This window comes from Macrosteles quadrilineatus, unplaced genomic scaffold (genome assembly GCF_028750875.1).
Source record: "Macrosteles quadrilineatus isolate MER2022 unplaced genomic scaffold, UCM_ALF_1.0 Scaffold_9__3_contigs__length_116548681, whole genome shotgun sequence".
Classification (NCBI taxonomy): domain Eukaryota; kingdom Metazoa; phylum Arthropoda; class Insecta; order Hemiptera; family Cicadellidae; genus Macrosteles; species Macrosteles quadrilineatus.
Genome location: NW_026542602.1, coordinates 34,262,513 through 34,282,680, shown reverse-complemented (window position 1 = coordinate 34,282,680; position 20,168 = coordinate 34,262,513). Strand labels below are relative to the sequence as shown.

Genomic DNA, 20,168 nt, shown 5'->3' with positions numbered 1-20,168 from the left:
TTTAAAAAACGATAATAAAGAAAATCTTTCCACAAACAAACAATATTTTGTAGGTATCCAAAACCAATTTTTTATCTTTAAAATTTGGTCCTGTTCATTCTTGGTAAAAAATATATTTTTTTTTGCTTCTCTGTAATAGTTTTATACTGAAATCAAATCTATTTTGCTTCATTAAAGGTACAGCTATGGGTATATGAAAAAGTGTATACTCTACTCTTGTTAAAATGTGCTAAACCCTATACTTAAGTGATGAAAGAAAACCAAGAACAGTGGATGGTGATAATGTTTTTCTCTTAAAGTGATTTTGCAGACAACAAATTCTTAAACAGGATAGAATGCTGATTGAATTTAGGAATCCTATTTTTATACCACCTTCCTACTTTATACCAACTTTGAAATTATAAAAAAAAATCCAAAAGAGGGTTTCATTCAATCGGCAATTGCCTATTTGGCAAACTGGTTTTTATTTCTTTTAAAATTCCAAATCGCGCTGCTCTACCAATCGGTGTGATCCTGTCTTAAGATTATGAACATTGTTACCTATTGCAATTTTTATCATTGATTGAATCACAAATTGAATTGACTCTTAATTAAATGAGAAGACTGTAGATGTTGAATATGTTTACATATCTAAAAGCTTGCCTTACCTTAGCTTTTATCAGTGTCGAATTAAAAATCACCCTAAACGCCCTTTTTTGCTGGAGCATAACTCTTTTCATAGAAAATATGTACTAAATTAAAATTGCTCTTACTTTCTTTACATTCACACCTTTTAACATGGAACAAATTGTCAATTCTCTCCCCTTCTATTCTGAATCCTACTTTTTGGAAGCTGTACAGTATTTTTAAAAAGCAAGCTTTACTGGGTTTGCAAAAAAAATCATAAGGTACATTTCATTTAGTCAATGCTTATGACGAAAAACTAACTTTCTCTAGACAATGTTAGCTACAGGAATCAATAAAACTAAACATTCTTGTAAAACTCTTTCTATTTCTAATAATACATTGACAAAAATGTAAGATAAAAAAGGTTCTATGATAAACCTAAACTAATTAAAATCACATTCACAGTAAACAGAACATCAATTTCTTCATGATGTGTTGAGACATAGGCTATTTAAATCCTTGGCTTAAATAAGTGGTACCTGGAAAAAACATTTTAATGTATATAAATATCCAACAATACACAAAAATCTAATATTTAGAGATAAAGGCCTAGGCCTATACTTTCAAAATATCTATACACAAAATATGTGAGTACATCATGAAGTCTTTTAAAACTGGTGCTGAACTTGACACCATGGCAATATTCCTGATGTTGATCAACATACTCCAGCAAGATGATACGATTTCTATTCTTGAAAAACTTCGAGGCTAGCGAGCGACTCGACCATCAAGCCAAACCGAGTCTTAGAGTGATCAAACAACAAGTAAGAAAAATCTATTCAAGCCGCGATTGTCGAGGACAATAATGTCCCCACATCCAGAGGACATGTTCACAATTTATACATATTTTTTTTAACAAGAAAGGTTTATTAATTTATTCATAAATAATGGACTCAAATTCATTCTCATAATTTAACAGAGTGTTTAAAAGTGACAATGTTATAGACTGAAAAATTCAAAAAAATCTTTGTTTTTGTCATGCAGTCTTTTTTTAGACAGGATATTTTTTCTAGTAATTCTTGTATAATAGCATCGGATTTATGAAATTCCCATTTATTCATTTATATTCCTTTATTTCATAGAATCTAGATATTTGTTATGGACCCTAAATACAGTGTATTGGCAATAGTAGTTGTCATTAATGTACAAAGAAACTATACAACAATGTAAAACAATAGTAAAGTTAATAAAAAAGATCAACAAACAATAGTAATTTACTAAACCGTTTTAGGACTACGACTAAAACAAAAAAAAACATTAATGATCAGGTGGGGTAGCGGAATTCCACTCTCAGAAAACTACCCCCATGAAAAAACTATTACGTCATTTTTACGTTATGAGGGGTTCTATGCACGGTTGAAAAACAGCTGTGACTAGAAATTTACCCCCAATATATTATTAAATAATCAACATGTAATTCTTTGCTGATGAAGTGATTTTTCCATACCACAGAATTTTACTCCCGGAAATCTACCCCCCATGGTCAGCTACGCAACGTATTAGCCAAGATTCATTGTTGCAGTTGATTTCATTGATTAGATTATGTAAATCAACGGCTATTCGGTTATTCATTACTTTCTATTATCTAGTGTTAGGTTAGGTCAGGAAAATCAACTACAACAATTAATGAATCTTGGCCGATACGTAGCTTAGCCGACCAAGAGGGGTAGATTTCCGGGGGTAGAATTCTGGTGTTGGACTTGTCTAATTCGACCACGGGGTTTGATTTCCACTTTCCAGGTGTAGAATTCCGGTGTCAGGTATATTGGGATTTTTATTAATTACAACTGTTAACTAAACCGTGAAACGTGAGTTGATTAAATGAATAATAAATTATTCGTCCTAAAAATGTGGGTCCAGAAATATATCACCAGACCTGTGACATCAAAATGACGGAGGCATTTTTCCGTGGGGGGTAAATTTCTGGAGGTAGAATTCTGGCAACCCGATCAGGTATAGCAATTCAATTTGATTGTACAAATCAGATGCTCAGTTCCCATCATAAATATTACAGGCTACCAAAGAAGTGTTCATATGTCATATAGACGCTCCTAAAGAGTAAATTTGTATTACTTTATTGTAAAATCCAGTTCCTTATGATTGCTTATGCTAATGTGAACCCCTACTCTATGTGCTTTTGTTTGTATTTCCTCATCAGTACGAAGCCTTTTAAAATAGGTTTCTTTGGAAATAGTAAGGTACACTAACCTGAATCAATTAGCAGTCTCACATGCATCTATCCAGTCATTATAAACATCAATCGGTTCTGACAGAAAGTTAATCGTCGTCTGGAAATCTTCCAAACATACTAGACAGGTAATCCTTGCTGAAAGTCGGGCTTTGTCACTGAAAAATTTACAATTCCAATACAGTAACACAAAATATTTCTGAACAGTCAAAAACTTTAAAAATTAATGATTGTAAACCCCAAGATTATTTTGTGAATGTGGCTACCTTCTTGTAGGTGATAAGCTATTACAGTAAGTCTCATGCTAAGACACTGGACCCGGGACCGATTTAGTTTTACGTTTTGAGGTCTTTAGAGGCCAAAAATCATCATTAGTTTGGATTCATATAAAGACTGCAAATCCCTTAAAGAAACTGTAGTGCCTCAAGAACAATCTAGTAACAAAAAAAATATGTTGGCTAGTCAATATATTTCTGCTCTATGCATACAAATGAGATTTAAAAATGAAGTTTGAGCAGTGAATTATTTAGTTTGAATGAAACTTTATATTTAATAAAATTGAGTCAACTTTATATGTTATGAATATTGAATATTCATCCACAATCTGCACCTATTTACTCCAAATTGTCACAATTAAGTTTAGGGAACGCTAGGTTACCTATCAATCCTACATGATATTAAGGCAAATTAAATTTAGAACCCTATTTCATAGCGCAGCTGCTAATAAATTTGCACTGATGCTTTGTTGTAATTTTTCCAAGTGAGAGTGTAGCTGACTAAAGATAAAGGCTAGTTATCTTTAAATTGACTAAACTTAATTTTTAGTCTCCTTTTTTAGTCATTTACTATCTAGGGTAAGTTTATGTCATAGCTCTTATAATTCTATAGACTTACATTTTCACTTCACAAGATTTTTCGTGGTTGCAAAATGGGCAGTTGAACTGGGTGTCCAAAGGTTCAATGGCTTTACGCTTAGGAGGAGGCTTCCTCTTACTCTTCCTTCTTCCCATTTCGCTGGAATGTAATACAAATTATCTTTTTGTTTTGATTTATAAACTCTTTAGCGTCAGTGAAATTTTCAAATTTGTTTCAATGACTTATGAATTCATATTCTAAAAAAAAGGCCCCAGTCAGTTTCAGCGTGGTGCTCCAACCAGCAAGTCTTTAGTATTATTTAAATTAACAGTTTTCGATTCTACCATCACTATTAACTATTGGAAAAGAAATCCTTAAATTGGTAGCCCTGATACCCCCACCACTGCCACAGCCGTCGCACAAACATGTGCCATGCTTTTGGTCATAGCGTTGTGCCGAGCGCCGTATTATAAAAAGAATTAGTGACCTATTTTCTTATGGCAGACACGTGGAAACCTACATTAAACTTAAATATTAAGCCTTAACCCGAAGGTCATTCACTCTGGTGCACTCACCCTACTTATCTATGAGAAAGCAGCTCCACATTGTTCAAAATTTTATCAGCTTTTAAAATTGTATTACTGTACAATTCATCGATTGCAAGACAAAGGAGAGTAAGTATGTAAAGCATATGTACTTACCCACCTTCGTCTTGCTAGCGACGATTCTGTTTAATTCATTTACCTTCATGTTCCTCAGTCCAGATGTATCAATTATATCAATTGTATCTTGTTCTAAAGGAGCCTAAATAGATTTAGCCTTTAGGGGTTAATGTGTGGACCTTTTATAGCAAAATATTAATGAATAGTGTTATGTATCTAATGTAGCTGGGTAGGTATGTATCTGAATCAATTATCAAAAATAAATTAATAACTTCTAATTGTTAATAATATTAAAATTGTGTACATTGTACATTTCAAATATGTTTGACATATTGGCCCATCTACCTATCTAGTTTGACCACATTAATCTGATACATTTCTAGATTTAATGTTAATCCTTATTTTTTACAAATAAAAAAATTGAGTTTCAAGTATTACCAGCAATAAATTTTAACTGATGACTGAGTTAAAAATGGTTTAAATTAATGTCAGAGAACTTATTCACTGTAGGTAGGCCTATATTAAATACACTGTAGCCTATATTAATACTTCTCAGTTAATGATTGGTAAATTTCTTTTTTTAATAGAAATGGAAGAGAGGAGTAAAGGGATTATGTTTGGATTAAGTTTTCCGACGATCTAAAGTAGCAACCAAGTAAGCTTGAAATCTGACACCAGCACTGTTCTATACTTCCTCACCACCCTACAAGCCCAATCCCCCCCCCCTTGCAACAGTTAGTTTGAAGTAGCAGACAACCTTTTTGTTCAGCAATCTCTTGACCAGTCACACATGCAAAATCCCTCTAACCTTGGTCCCTCCCAAACAAAACAGTTAAGTCACAGCTGTGAAAACACCGTAAACCTCCGGCAAGTGTTGGTGTCTATCTCTAAACTCCCTTAACCCCTTACACAAATTTTCTAGGTAAATTTCATTGACATTCATTCATCAACTGGCGATGAACTTTATAGGGGTTGACCACATTAGATAGAAATCCAGTTTTAAGCTTTGATTTTCCTTCACATTGTTGCAAACTAATTGTTGCATAGAGGTGAAGTGATAATGGTACAACCCCTGAGACTGATGTTTCACAATCACATCAAATCTGAAATTTTTCAGTCAAAAGGTTTTTGCAAATACCGGCTTAAATAGTGGCGTGGTTAAAGTATTAAAGATCACGGTGCTGGTTTCAGATTTAAAATAGCCTACGTGGCTGTAACTGAAACTTGTTAGAGATCTCATACGGACAGTCCTCGTGTGTATACCTTTATCCCATTATTTATTATTTGTTGTGAGCCTCATTTTAGTTTTAAACTTTGATTTAAATTGGTTACTCCAGTAGTACATTTAAAAAATCCTTTGATGAAGTAAGTTGTTTTTACTCTTATAACTCTAGGCCTATAGAAAACTAACGTTCTCTAGGTAAATCATAAGGTAGTTTGACAATTAATCTTAATTCATTACAAACACGTTCCCTCCCAGTTCCTACACGTCACTGTAATGATGACCTTCTAGTCGTCACACTCTTCAGTAGACATCTTTAAACACCATCAAAAAATTGTAATTTTAAAATTCCCATGTTATTCTTATGAAGAATATTGTAAAATGTTGTAGTTTGCTTGTTTATGGATATATTTTGATCAAACTTGGTAAATTTACTTATTTTACGCTAAGTTATTAATATTTTACTAAAAAACACTATTTTTTACCCTCCCTGTAGCAACAAGACTACTCATAAACCCTAATGTTAATTAAATACATTTAATTGAAAATCAACTTTCACTTGCTGCTGCAGGGGTATTTGGATTACCGGTAAGTATAATTTAAAAAGACACAAGTAGGCTACTTGAAAGAAAAACAGCATTGTAGTTTTAACAAAGTTCATGTATTCACAAAATATAATCTTTGAGTACTATGGTACAAAAACTTCAACAAAACTAAAACTACACACTTTGGTAAAAAAACGTAAAGCAAAAGTCTTTTTTCTCATTAATCACACAGTTGAGGAACTATGAAGATTTCCCTTTCTTTTCAGCATACTTGATAGTGAATTCTTCAGCGTTTTTCAGGAACTTTTTCTTATTCTTGATGTATTCCTCGGCTAGTTGAGCTCGCATCGGATGATCAGGCTGGGGACAGTCTACCATGGAGGCAACGGCTTCCAGAACTTGCTCAATCTTAGTGGAAGGTTTCCAATTGTCTGTGTGAAGCAGCGAAACGCAGACTGTTCCATCTTCACCGACATTGGGATGGTAGATCTTGGTCTTGAAGATCACCTACGACCGGGTAAATATTGAAAGAAGCTCATTTTAAATGCCTTTACTGGCCAATATTACAATTTGTGATTACGATATGTAAAATTTGTACCAGCAATAATTTTAAAGGCCTATATCAATTCCAATTTATCATATATTTGTGATGAATTAGTTTGAATCATTTAGACTATATTACTTTAACTGTTTTATGATAATTTTATGAGTAGGGCCTACATAGTTTGATTATAGGTCTTATATTGCTAAAATGTCAAACATTAAAACAGAGAAACACTAGAGATAAAAGATAATTAACAAATTCAAATAATAAGTTTGCACAGATTTAATAAACTAAATTCAATTCATAAAGAAATGTATACGGGTAATTGTATATTTATTGGGCATATCCTATCTTACAAAAGATTTTTCAACTTTCAAGGATAAATTTTCTAAAGTTCTTCCACCATAGAAAGATAAATAGAATAAAAGTTAAGAGTAGATATGTGAGGAGTTCTGTAATACCAGAAATTGTGAAATGTTATTTAGGCTACAGAGAAAAGAAAGACTTAAGATTGATTTTTGTGGAGCTCGGGTCATAAGATTTACAAAATTTAACAGCAATAGAAAAGTATCAACCTTCAACCAAACTAAACTGATAAAAAAACAACACTTTTTTAAGCAATGATTTTGCGTAAATAAATCATAACTTCAAAAACAAGCTTCTCTCAATATTCACCTTTGGTGGCTTGAATGGGTACTCCGGGGGGAAAGTGATCTCGATGACAAATGCCCCCTTGTTGTAAGGCGGAGAGCTTGGAATTAATAATCCTCGCCATTCCAGCAAGTTGGACTCATCCACCTGAAGATTGATGAAAAACGGCAATTCTTTCACTCGGATATCTGCCAGTTCCTTTTGCAATCGTCTGGAGGTCATCTGCAACCATGAGGCCGTTTCTTAAAACCCACTTCTTCCATACACAGGAGGCTATACCGTTGGGTCTCAATGTAATGAAAAAAGGGCCACCCTAGACAATTAAATGACTTCAGCTCTGTACGTCTCTCCCATGTCAATACAGTAAAGCTATACAACACTTGTTCACTCAGATTGTAATCTGGAAAATGTTTTAACAAAACGTAATTGAGCTTGTGGTGCAAGCTCAAGAGTGGTACTCTGCAAATAACCTAGTCTTCAGCAATGACTCAAAAACTGTTCATACCTACTTTTTTTACTATGATAAATGTTTACTGTGATGAAGACTTGTTTGAACCTGTTAATTTACTTGGTTGGCCCTATTAATTTATATAGTAATCTCTGATGGGATGTACATGTAATAGTCTTTGTAAAAAGCTGACAAGAGTAGAGTGCTTGCTGCAGAAACTGAAAACTTGTCAAGATGTTTTGCTTATGACCTTACTTACTTTGGCCTTTTCCACACCCATCTCTTGTACCTATGGAATACAAATCTGGCGGAATTCACCCTCTGCCGTAGATGCTTTCAATGGCAGAAGAAGGCTCTTAGAGTTATGGCTGGGCTCAGACTCTTGTAGAAAAGTTTTCCCACAATTTAATATATTATAGCCCAAGTTGACACTTGCTTGTATTTAAAATTCACAGTAGTCTTGTTTTTTTTTTTCAAATAGCCTAAACATAAACTTTTTAATCAACAGTTTTCAGATCTTGACCATGATGCAAGAAATAGAGGGAACTTGATCTTCTACATCTAACTTAATTTTTTCCTACGACCCTAGGCACGAGCCCGGGATTGTTTTTCACATTATTTCAGGCTAGACCTAGGGGTTGTGGCACTATCACTTGGATAAAATCCATTGGTGATTTGGCGGGATTTGAACCCGGGACACCAGGAACCGGAGTCCCGCGCTCTAACCACTAGAGCAGCTCGCTCCCCTAATATTAGATTGCACAAGTAACTTATTTTAAGAGCCATAAATGCTCAACAATTGTTGTTCTTTATAGACTGCCAGAGGTTGTGAAGCTGTTGCCTTATACAAAATTTAGTGATGTTATAAATAGGGGAATGGTTAACACGTTGTTGCGGCCGTTCCCAATCGGTCACGGTGCTCGGCCCCCTAATGGTGTGCCCCTACCCGATCGGGAACGCTTGGCAATGCCTTTTGTATATCTTCTTTTTGCTCTAGCGTCGGTCGAAAGCGGACCTATACCACGTTAGCGTGTAGTGTGTGACTTGCGTTTTGTTGTGGTGTAGGATGGGAGTAAATTTCCCCATAAAATCCCTATCTGGCAAGCTAAAAAATCAACTTTTTGTCCCGTTTTTTCCCCTCTATTTGGCAATACAATACCAATGGCACCGGCTATGTTCCGAGCTGTGCTGCTATCTGTGGGTGTTTAGCGAACTATGTCGACTCTCGTCGTGAAGCAGGACATCCCCGCACGTTATTTGCTATTTGTCAGACCGAAATTGGAAAGCAAATCACGTGGACGCGGCAATCGAGTTTGTTCGACGCTGCGGGCTACGTCGCACTGCGATACGCCTGCCTTATGACGTGCTGCAGCGAACGTGTTAAAAAGTAAGGCTTTCTAAGTTACACAGTTGAATCATTTTTGAATGCTGACTGATTGTGTGATGTTTTTTCGCAGTATAATAATACAAAAACGTAGGTATTAAAACCATGTAACTTAGGCTAAGTTCAATAGGCTAAATTTGTACTTGAAATCAATAGAAGCATTTATTATATAGCAAACAAAACAACACCATCTATGACTCACGGAGCCGAGCTCCAGTCTACGCAACTCTAAGCTTCAACTGTAGATAGGTGTGTTGCGGGGGAGGTGTGAGATCATGAAATAATGTTCCATCAGTTCCTAGAAAGATGCACGTGAGCACAGAAAACATACTACTATAACCCAGAATGCCAACCGCATAGTAAAAAGCATTACTTAAGTGTTTTGAGAGAGCTTTGCCTGTCAATTCGTAGGCAGCGCCACCAGCGTTGCTATGCTGAGTGCATGGGTTATAGTAGGCTAGTACCTATGTTTTCTGTGACCTGAGGTACCTAATGTTACTCTTTAAGTTGCCAGCTGGCGATCAGATATTTTTCTATAACAACAAATGCGCCCCGAGGAAAACTCGGTAATGATTGCGATTTACATGACCATGGGAACCTATATATTTATATCACCAGAAACTATATTTTTAGCTGAAAATAATGGTGCAAAAATGTTGGTACTAGGCCTATTGGTAATATTGGTATTATCCTCGGGTGGCCACCTTTATACAGCGTGTTGTGGTGGTCATTTTCAGTTGGGTTATGATAAATGGAAAAAGAACATACTTTAATTGACTTAGCCTTTTGTCCATATTTGACAAATTAGCGGCCTTAGAGTTCTGCCTCTCAGAAGGCAGCGATGTCGGCGAGGATTGAGTTGAATGCGTCGCCACCGCTAGCTACCACACCAGATACAGGCAATTTCAGGTGATGCGCACGCTCTGGTCAACAACCTCACCTTGACCTACTTGGAGATTTGGCGAGCGAAAGTATGACTCATCTAGTATCGTTTGATTCATAATGAAACGAGGAAAGTTCTAAAAACATATTTATGATAACCCAACCTAACATAACCGCCGCAGCGGGCTGTACAAAGGGTGGCCTCCGAATAATACCGAAGTACCAAAATTCCTCTGCGCTCACAAATATTAATGGAACTAAAGCCGTGTACGTTGGTGGTGTGAAGTGAGACTGGTGGACAGGGAGTGTCGGTGTTAAGTTGGGTTGAGACCCGCTACTGGTGAGTGGACGACGTTCCTTACATTTTGGTTTAAGAGTTGATGGTTAATATTTAAAACATTCATCTCTGATTTTATTGGTTGAGTTGTAACCATGCTGGTCAAAGCCTGACGGTAGCTAGGATTTACAGGTGTCAGGAATAATATTTAAGTATATTCCTGACAGTTCTGGGCAGGCGCTAAAGCGCAAATAATATATTTTATTCACTGTAGTAGATATTTTGCGTTGTACAAAGAGTTAGTTAAGTTACTAATAACTCTGAGGCCCGACAAACCTAGGCTGCACGATTTGGCGTGCATAGTTGGAAGCACGCGGCCAGTAGGCTAGTAGCTAATTTTATTTAGTCTATTAACAGAAGCCCAGCTAAGTAATATAAAGTTGATATAGTAGCAGTAGTAGTAGTAGGATTAAAGTTGTTAAATTGATTAATCATTTAATTATTTTAATTTAACCTGAACAGCTTGTTTAGTAATCCAACACGTTAGGCCTTATCTTGGTAGCTTGGATAGCGGAGTACCGGCTATCAGAAGTATTTATCTAGTGTTTGGAACGTATTTAATATTTATTTCTCTGGTACTATTAAGTAGGCTAGCTCAATAATTTGATAGTAGTGCAATTGACATTTAGCTTTGCTAGTTTGGTTTGGTATTTATTAAAACCAGCTAGGCCTACTAGAGGTTTAGTCCCTCTGTCTATAGTATACTTGTACAGTACTATTATATGGTATTATTATTGAGTGAACGGTCTGATTGTTAGCATGGGCATTAGAGTCATGTATTGGATTATAGTGGCCGAGTAGACCCCACCTGGTGATAACTCGCGTTGTGGTTTTTATTGGCAAGTCGTCGTGTAGCCTAACTCAATTTGTTTTAGGCACTCTAGGCTTAACTATTGGATAGTTAGAACGAAGTCCGAGTTGCGTTACAACACTTAACAACACTGTTCCTGAACATTCACTGAACTAACTTACTAATGGCATGTTAGGCGAGTAGGTAAAGGTACACTTCCATCTTATTTGTTGGCACAAACAACCGAATGAGTAACTTAGTATTTATTTCTTATTATACGATTGTTTAATTTAATATGTACCGTTTGATTAGATAGCCTTGGTTAGGTTAACCTTACCTAAATAGGAACCAAAAGATATATCGAATAACCGATATATCAAACGATATTTACATTCGGTTGTTTGTGCCAACAGAAGTGTAGGGGCCTACCCTTGTTAGGCTGCTAGCCTATATTATAGGCCTATTATGAAGTTAGTTCTATTCTAGTTAGCCTAACTTAATTCTAAATATTGTTTGGTTAAGTAACTTAGTCATTTTATATAGCTTATAGCCTAAGACACGTTGTATTTTTTATAGCCAATGCATTACTGTAAATCTGGGCAAATAAATGACTGACTTAGGCCTAGCCTATTACTTAAGTTATGACTACCTATTTTGCATTTTAGTCGTAGGTAACTTATGGCCTGAATATTTTCTAGCCATTTCGGCTTACTAACTTAGGCCTACATGCTTGTTCATACTTGAACTTGTTAACCCTCCGAGTGTCACGCGTCATAAAAATGACGCACAACACACTTTGTGTAGGGTCACGCGTCACTTTTATGACGCACAAACATCGTTTATGGCGAAGGCTCTATGACTGACTGAATCGGATTGAACTGGATCGAGTTAGGTATCGTTCTTTCCGTAATATTCTAAGCTTTCTCCAGAGGTCTGTCTCTAAGCGCTATTCATTTTAGTTCCGAAAATATTGTAGCAGACAGCTGACGTGCGTGTATTTGTAAACAGCTAGGTTCCCCCGGACCGATGACTGATGTGTTTTATTACGTTTATCATTGTTTTAGTGTTAAAAATCAAAAGTAGTGATATACGTGGTGCATTATAAGAAGATTTAAGTGGTTTTGAAGTGCTGGTTGATGATCCTGAAGAAGTAGGTAGTGATATTGATGTAAATTATCAGCCAGATTCCTAGCTATGGTTAGGCTATGCATTCTTAGCTAAACGCTATGTACTGAAATCCGTTTTTCGCTCATAACTTATTTATTTGATAACTTACCTCGCTATATGATTATATATTTGTAATCCTCATTAAATTTAGAACAAAGTGGCTATTTTCAAATATTTATAGGCCTATAATTTATACAATTTTATTGAGCGCGAACTTATTTTTTTTTTGAAAATTTTTGAAATTATATTTTTTTTTTACCTAAAAATTTTTTTTTTTGAAAAAATGTTCCTTATGTTTTATATATAATATTGAAGCCCATGATTTTCCAAACAAAATGGTATATAGAACATTAGAATTGACATTGTTTTAAGCTTCTCAGATCCGTTTTAATAAAACCTTGCAAAGGGGCCAAAAATAGGTGGACATTAAGGCCTAAACTATGGACACTCGGAGGGTTAAGACTAAGTTATGTTACTTATAATACAACAGATATGTTAACTTAGAGGGTAACAGAGATCCGTTTAAGGCTATGTTTACCTTGGATTAAATCTCCGGAAAAATGTAACTTGCTGTCGTCACTGAAACACTGATTTAATAGTAATAGTAATAGGCCTACGGCTTTAAACGTAAAATCCCAACAGCGCAACAGCAACCAGGAATAAGTAATCACTGCACTAACATTTTTTTAAAATGGAATGGACTATATGGAGTAAAATAATAAATAAGGCTTCTTTCTTTTTCTGATTCTGACTACTCGACTACTAAACTAGTACTACTGCACTGCACTGCAGTACTGCACTGAGTGGAGTGTGGAACTGTAACTAACTGTGGTGGAGTGAGTGAGTTAGAGATGTGTCGCTGCAGCTGGAACTACATAACTACATTTATCCACCGTTCCGAGAGTGGAACTCGTTCCACCGTTCCAAGCGGAACCACAATCCAGTTCCAGTTCCACTGGAACTACTTTTTCAGCTGCAGCTCGGTGGAACGATTTTTTTTTTTTTTTTTTTTTTTTCTTATTCTGAGCTCTTAAGGCTCAAGGCTTGGATAATTGCTCCACGCAGCCTGTTCGATGTCTAAAGTTAACTATTACTCACTGAATCCTTCTGTGGTTGTCTTTGGGCATTTGACACTTTCTGTAACAAAGGTTAGGTTATGTTAGTTACACAGTTTACATTAATGTTGTTATTATTTTGATTGTTATGTTTCTTTTTTTGTTACGGAGCACACAATGGTTTTTTGAGGTTTGTTACGTTATTTTTTTTCATTGATGTGTAAAACAGATAGGAAATCTAGGGTTCCTGGGATTTAGGGAAGGGAGAGAAGGTATCTTCTTCGCCTGGGGCCCGTCAGGCTTGCCTAACCCAGAAATGGGGAGGGGGGCCACGGATGAAGAATCCCAAGAATGGACAACATAAATGTGACAATTATGTACAGTTGGTGTTTGGAAGGTTTCTTGTTTCTTTAAAGTCTCTTATTTATTTCTTTCAAATATATGTTAATTTCCTTATAAATTTTGTCGTTTTTGGAGCTGAGTGCTGCTGCAAGGTTAGTCTTATACTCTTTGTAGATTTCTTTTAGGCAAGATTTCCTGAAGACTTCATAGCTTGGGCATTCCCAAAATAGATGCTGGAGAGTTTCTTCTTGGCCTAACGTGCATCGAAGGCAAAGTGGTGTAAAATACATGTTCTTAGAGTGTAAATGTTTGTTGCAGTTGGCATGACCTAGTCTGAGTTTGCAAATGTTGATTATTTCGTTTCGCTGTAATTTGGATTCATAGAACCATGGTCTTTTGGGAATTTCCTTTTGAATTATCTTGTGCCACTGGGCTTTGGCAGAGAACAAAATTGTATTACTGTAAACTTCTCTATGTCTTTTCTTCCTGTACGATTTGAAGTCATTGAAAGGAACGTGTACATCCGTAACAGATTCCCCATCATTAGCTGCCTGTTTAGCCAATTGATCAGCCATCTCATTATTTTGAATGCCTATGTGACTAGGTACCCAGTGGAGTACATAGCGTTTTGGGCTTTGCTGGGCTTTGGAGATAATTTTGTAGATAATATCATCACTTGTTCTGGAGTGTTTATAGTTTTCAATTGCTGAAATAGCTGATTGAGAGTCAGAGAAAATAATTATATTTTGGTTTTGCAATGTCTCACTGAAGACAATGCTTTTATATATGGCATATAATTCAGCAGAATAATTTGACATGATGTTATTCAATTTGTACGTGTAGCTCGTGAGTAGTTGCGGGATGTAGAAGGCTGCGCCAACTGTGGATGCGGTTTTTGATCCATCTGTAAATATCTGTAGAAATTTGCTATAGGTTATGTTGGAAGTAATAAAATGTTGTTGTTTTAGGCTATAATTATTCTCCTCCTTTTTGTTTTTGTTTAATGTTGCATCATAGGTTGTTTTGCATAGAATCTTATCTTCTATCATAGAAATTGGTTTTATCATGTCATATTCGTTCATGATTCTAGGGATGTCATGAATATTAGGTGTTATGTTTGTTATTATTGCATTAGCCATACTAATGTACAAGGGCCAGTTCTTGTGAGCCCAATACTTATTGTTTATAGCCGTAGCATGCAGATAGAGTAGGTTGAAGTAGGCAGGATGGTCGCTATTTGTGAGAATTTTGTAGATAATCCTTTCAGTGATCATTATTCTTCTAGCAGTAAGTGGCAAATTGCTTGTTTCTGAGTGTAAGGCAATGATAGGCGTGGTTTTATGAGCACCTACTGATATTCGTAAAGCCTGATTTTGTATCATATCTAGTTTTTTCAGTGTACAATTGGCTGCATGTCCGAATATATAGCTTGCATATTCCAGTTTTGGTCTGACAAGGCTTTGGTAAATATCTAAGACAAAGCGTGGATGTGCACCTTTGTTCCCACATGATATTATTTTGAGTATGTTTAGGTCTTTCAAAGTTTGGTGATGGATGTTGTTGATGTGTTCTTTGAAAGTTAGTTTTCTATCTATTGTGATTCCTAACAGTCTGATGTGATCTTGTACAGGTATATTTTCATTGCAGATTGATAGATTTACAGTATTGTTATTGTAATTTCTACTTCTTGTAAAACAAATTGCTTTGCTTTTGTTTGGATTGACCTCTAAATTCAGTCCTGAAAAATACTTTTCCAGTTGCTCAAGTGAATTCTGGATGTCAGAGTTAGTGGTGTTAAGATCCTTATTGGAACTGTATATCACTATGTCATCAGCATATTGTAATGACTTGACATTAGAAGGTAATTCATCATTAATGTCTGAAATGTATAGGGCAAATAGGATAGGGCTGATGACACTGCCTTGCGGTAATCCCCTGCACGTAGTTCTGGTGTGATCGGAGCTGCTTGAACCCATGTTTATCGGTCTGTCTATGAGCCAGTTGTGACAATGATTTATGAACCGTTTTGGGATGCCAAATATGTACATTTTTCTCAAAAGTACACCAACATTAACTCTGTCGTAGGCTTTGGTCAGGTCTAAAGATACTAGAAGCATATATTCTTTATATGTCATAGCTACATTGATTTCTGAGGAGAGATGAATTAGATAGTCTCCACATCCCCTCCTTTTTCTAAAACCATATTGGCTATCTGGAATCAGATTGTTGTTTTCAATGAACCATTCTAATCTGTTCTTTATCATGGTGTTCATAATTTTCATGAAGCACGAGATTAGAGAAATTGGTCTGTAAGATTCAGCTTTTGTTGCGTCATAGCCAGGTTTAGGAAATGCAGTTAGCTTGGTTTGTTTCCATTGGAGAGGGATTTGAATCTTGTTATTCCATATTTTGTTATAAATAATTAGCAATTTTTCCAGAGCTACCATAGGTAGATTTTTAATCATACTATAGGAGATATTTTCATTTCCGGGGCATGTGTCTTTACTTTTGGAATATAATGCAACGTTCAACTCATTTATTGTAAAATTTTCCTCCAAGAAATGTTTGGATTGGTTGATTTCTTTGATCAATATGACAAGTTCAGGTTGGTTGGGGACATAATCAGGTACTAATTGTTTGATAACACTATCTTTAAGTTCAGGTTTATTGTGTAATGGGTTATTATCAGGGTTCTGATTGGTTTTTAATCTGCGAACAACTTTCCAGGCGTATTGTGAGCATTTTTTTTCACCTATATTTTTGCATAATTTTTCCCATTCTTGTTTCTTTGCTATTCTAATAATCTCTCTAGCTTTGAATTGTGCTAGTTGATATCTATGGTAGTTGAGTGGTGTCATGTTTATTTTGAACAATTTTAGCGATAGCCTTCTTTCGGCTATTGCTCTGGAGCAGTTTTGATTCCACCATGACTTTGCCTGAAATTTGTGTGAGTTTCCAGGAAAGCTCTTATATCTCGGGATAGTATCTTCAGCTGCCTTATTTATAATTGTATACAAATTAGCTACGTTGTCGGTTAAGTCAATATTGTTTTGCTCTACTGCATGTACTTCATCTTTAATTATGTTACTATAGCCCTTCCAATCCGCTAGTTTGAAATTTCTCCTATTGTTAGTTGAGTTAAATTTGCTTCCTTTGCCTGAATCATTGTCAATACTTTGTGTGTCAAAGCTTATAAAAATTGGAAAGTGATCACTGCCGATAGCATCATTGTGTACTTCCCAACTGTTAAGCAATATATATAGTTTTGGGGTGATGAAAGTTAAATCAATGGTTGAGGGTGCTCTGTATACTGAGGGTACAGTTGTGTGGTTTTCATCGTTAGCGATGATAAATTGTGAGTCAGCGTAAGCTTCAAAAATTGCTTTGCCCCTTGCATCAATATTGTTGCAATTCCAAAATGTGTGGTGAGCATTAAAATCTCCACACACAATTTTGTATGTATTATCATCTGTAAAAAGAGCTTCCTTCCAAAATCTTGTATTAATGTGATTATTTGGGCAGTAAAGGTTAATGATAGTGATTGGCACTTTATAATTCCTAATTTTTATTGCACTCATTTGTATAGGTTCTTTTACCAGGTCGACTTGTATTTTTACCTGTTCAAAGAGTATTTCTTTGTGTACGATAAATGCAATACCTCCATACCCATCCTTTCTATCTTCGCGAATTATTGTGTAGTTACTATCTCTTATAATACTGTCTTTAGTTAACCAAGATTCTTGTATTACAGCTATGTGTATCTTATGAAGATAAAGTAACCTGTTAAATTCAGGCCACTTTGGAAGCAATGATCTGGCATTCCACTGTACAATATTTAGGCCTATTTTGCTTTGGCCAGTGTTTTTTACCATTGGATTTTTTCCAACAGTTTGAGTCGGCTTTTGCATTTTTGTTGTAGAGATCTTATATTCCACTGAATTATATTAACGTGCATTTTGTAATTTCCTATTATTGCTATTGTTTCCAATAGTAGTTTTTAATGTTGTTTGTCGTAAATTTTTAGAAGCCACTTGTTTGGATGTTGTAGGTTCTATTAGGCCTATATCTTTCTGAAACTGGTTCAATAAATCATCAAATTTATTTTTACTGATTGTGTTGTCTCCTTGAATCTTGTTTCTCATTTCTTTTATTTTCTCACTCAGAAGTTTTTTTAAGTTTACATTGCTGCCGCCAGAAAAGGAATGTTGCTGGGGGGTGTTTGAAACGGGGGGTGGGGTTGTCGGTGAGCTGTTTTGGGTTCTAGCCCTAGGCGCTTTATGGTAAGTGTGATCTTGCAGATTGCGAGGGGTTGGAGTTGATTTGGGCTTGGTATTGTAGGGAACTGGTAGGCTATTTGGGCTGATATCGTGTTCATATTCATCTTGTAGAGGAAGATATTTATTGTCTGTACTTGTTTCACTGTATTGGTATTGAGATGACGTTGGGCTCATGATTTGTTGACTGTGGAGTCCAGCCTTTTCAGCATATGTGGCTCTAGGCCTATCAGACAGGAGTGATTTGTTGCTGTTGTTCAGCTTCGATACATTTTGACTTGCAGTGTAGTAATCTTCCTTGTAGTCATTCATTCTTTCGTTTATCTTTTTTTGTCTTATGTACTCTGGACAAGTTTTACTGTTGCTTGGGTGGGGTCCCTCGCAGTTGGCACATTTAATCGATGTAGTACAAGGTCCCTCGTGATACTCTTGACTACAGTCTCGGCAAGTTTTGGTTTTGTCGCATGGAGATTTGGCAACATGCCCATAGCGGAAACAGTTGTAACATTGCCTAATAGGCCTCATGTATTGTTTTACAGGCATTCTTACATAATTTAGATAAATGTACTCCGGGAGTTTGTCGGAATCAAAAGTTATCATCATGAAGTTAGTGTTGATTACTTCCCTGTTTATGTACCTGGTGATACGCTTGGCATGTACTATGTGATAGACACAATTGCCCTCATTTATAAGTTCGTCTTCATTAATATCAGGCTCAACAAATATTACTCCGGTTACCTCAACCCGGGAGGCAGGTATGAAAACATTATAGTGTACTAGGTGGGGGGAGTCTACCAACTGGTTGGCTGAATGTGCATCTTTGCAAGTAACTACGACATTCTTTCCAGCTCGCTTTATGAAATCAATTTTTTCATGGTTATTTTTTATAATTTTTCCAACAGCAAAAGGGTTGATTTTGTTTTTATCCCTGCTTTGTACAATGACCTCAAAAGGTCCTTCATTGGTTAGATTATATTGTCTTTTACGTCTAGTATTTTGTTTTTTGTACCTGTTATCACCTGGGGGTAAACTTTCTGTGACTGACTCTAAAGATTGCTTTCTCTTAAGAGGGTTATCTGTATTTGTTTCCATAGTGTCATTATCATTTTGGCCTTGGTGAAGGTTGATTATTGAGGCTACAGCTTCATTTGTTTCCTTTTGATATTCTGATGTTATCGAAAATGTCTCATCCGAGGATTGGGCTGAACCTGACCCTGACATGTTGTCAGGCCCAGCCAGGTGTTTTGTGTAAGGTGTTGTAAGCTAACTATGTGGTTATGATAGGCTAGGTCTAGAGTAAAAGACAGATAGAGAAATATTTAAGGTTAAATTAGGCTTAAAATACCACTTACCCACTTATTACATTACAGAATGTATTAGTGAACACATAAGGGATACACAAAATTAGGTTAAAGACAACCACAGGGTTATTTAAAGGTATGAATTAATATCTTAAACAACTCAGCTCAAGATTCAACACGCGAAATGGTGGAACGATTTGAATGTAGTTCCGCACAAACAGCTGCGCAGCCTTTTTGTAAATTTTTAAAGATAAGTTCCGGAGTAACTGGATTTGTAAAACACATACAGTTACAACAAAACAGCTGCAGCTGGTTTATTAATACTCTCACTAAAACATTAAGTTCTAGCTAGCCTGTGCTGCCTGTGCAGCTGATGCGTTTTGACTTATTTGGTCTATTGACTCTATTGTAAACAAAGGTTTGATTAGCGGATATGGTTGACATGCCTTAAAAGAAATTAATCATTTTTTCTGTTTTTGTTTTCAGGCAGGAATTAAATAAAAGTACATCAGTCCCAGTTAAGTCGTGCTCATAATATATACAAATTTAATCATCTCTTCCTCAGTAATCAGTACCGTAATAATTGTTTGTGTTTAACTTAATTCAGGATTTTTTCGCTATTAACTTTAGAATTTTATATTAAGAGTTAGTGTAAGAGGTGTTTGAATAATATTATTCTAACACCTCTTAAAATAAAATGTATAATTATAAATGCATAATATGAAGGACCTCTAAAATAATTTATACCGGCCTTGTCACGTATTATTTTTAGACCCTAGATAGACAAACTAAAATAATTAATTACTTGTACAACATTTCCAAAACACGATATTGATTTCTTTATAGCTGCTATTT

The 20,168-nt window shown here is 35.7% G+C and overlaps 3 protein-coding genes across 4 annotated transcripts; all 3 read right to left on the bottom strand.

The window, feature by feature from the left end:
• Positions 1-971: 971 nt before the first annotated feature.
• On the bottom strand, positions 972-13,288 carry LOC129003186 (transcription elongation factor 1 homolog). Of its 2 annotated transcripts, XM_054431460.1 has the most exons (4): positions 12,880-13,122; positions 3,749-3,868; positions 2,875-3,012; positions 972-1,145 (listed from the first exon to the last, which is right to left on the bottom strand). In XM_054431460.1, exons 2-3 carry the CDS (start codon positions 3,862-3,864, stop codon positions 2,880-2,882), a joined length of 249 nt encoding a protein of 82 aa, XP_054287435.1. In that variant the 5' UTR covers positions 3,865-3,868; positions 12,880-13,122; the 3' UTR covers positions 972-1,145; positions 2,875-2,879. The 2 variants fall into 2 exon arrangements, with proteins under 2 accessions (XP_054287435.1, XP_054287434.1); XM_054431459.1 differs by lacking the exons at positions 972-1,145; positions 2,875-3,012; positions 3,749-3,868 and adding exons at positions 6,231-6,645; positions 7,358-7,555 and having other exon boundaries at positions 12,880-13,288.
• Positions 13,289-13,489: 201 nt separating this feature from the next.
• On the bottom strand, positions 13,490-14,822 carry LOC129003185 (uncharacterized). The gene has a single exon (XM_054431458.1). It carries the CDS (start codon positions 14,818-14,820, stop codon positions 13,807-13,809), a length of 1,014 nt encoding a protein of 337 aa, XP_054287433.1. The 5' UTR covers positions 14,821-14,822; the 3' UTR covers positions 13,490-13,806.
• A 1,080-nt stretch (positions 14,823-15,902) lies between these two features.
• LOC129003318 (uncharacterized) lies at positions 15,903-19,233 on the bottom strand. The gene is made up of 2 exons (XM_054431611.1): positions 17,920-19,233; positions 15,903-15,950 (listed from the first exon to the last, which is right to left on the bottom strand). The coding sequence occupies exons 1-2, from the start codon at positions 19,231-19,233 to the stop codon at positions 15,903-15,905; spliced, it is 1,362 nt and encodes a 453-aa protein (XP_054287586.1).
• Positions 19,234-20,168: the final 935 nt, after the last annotated feature.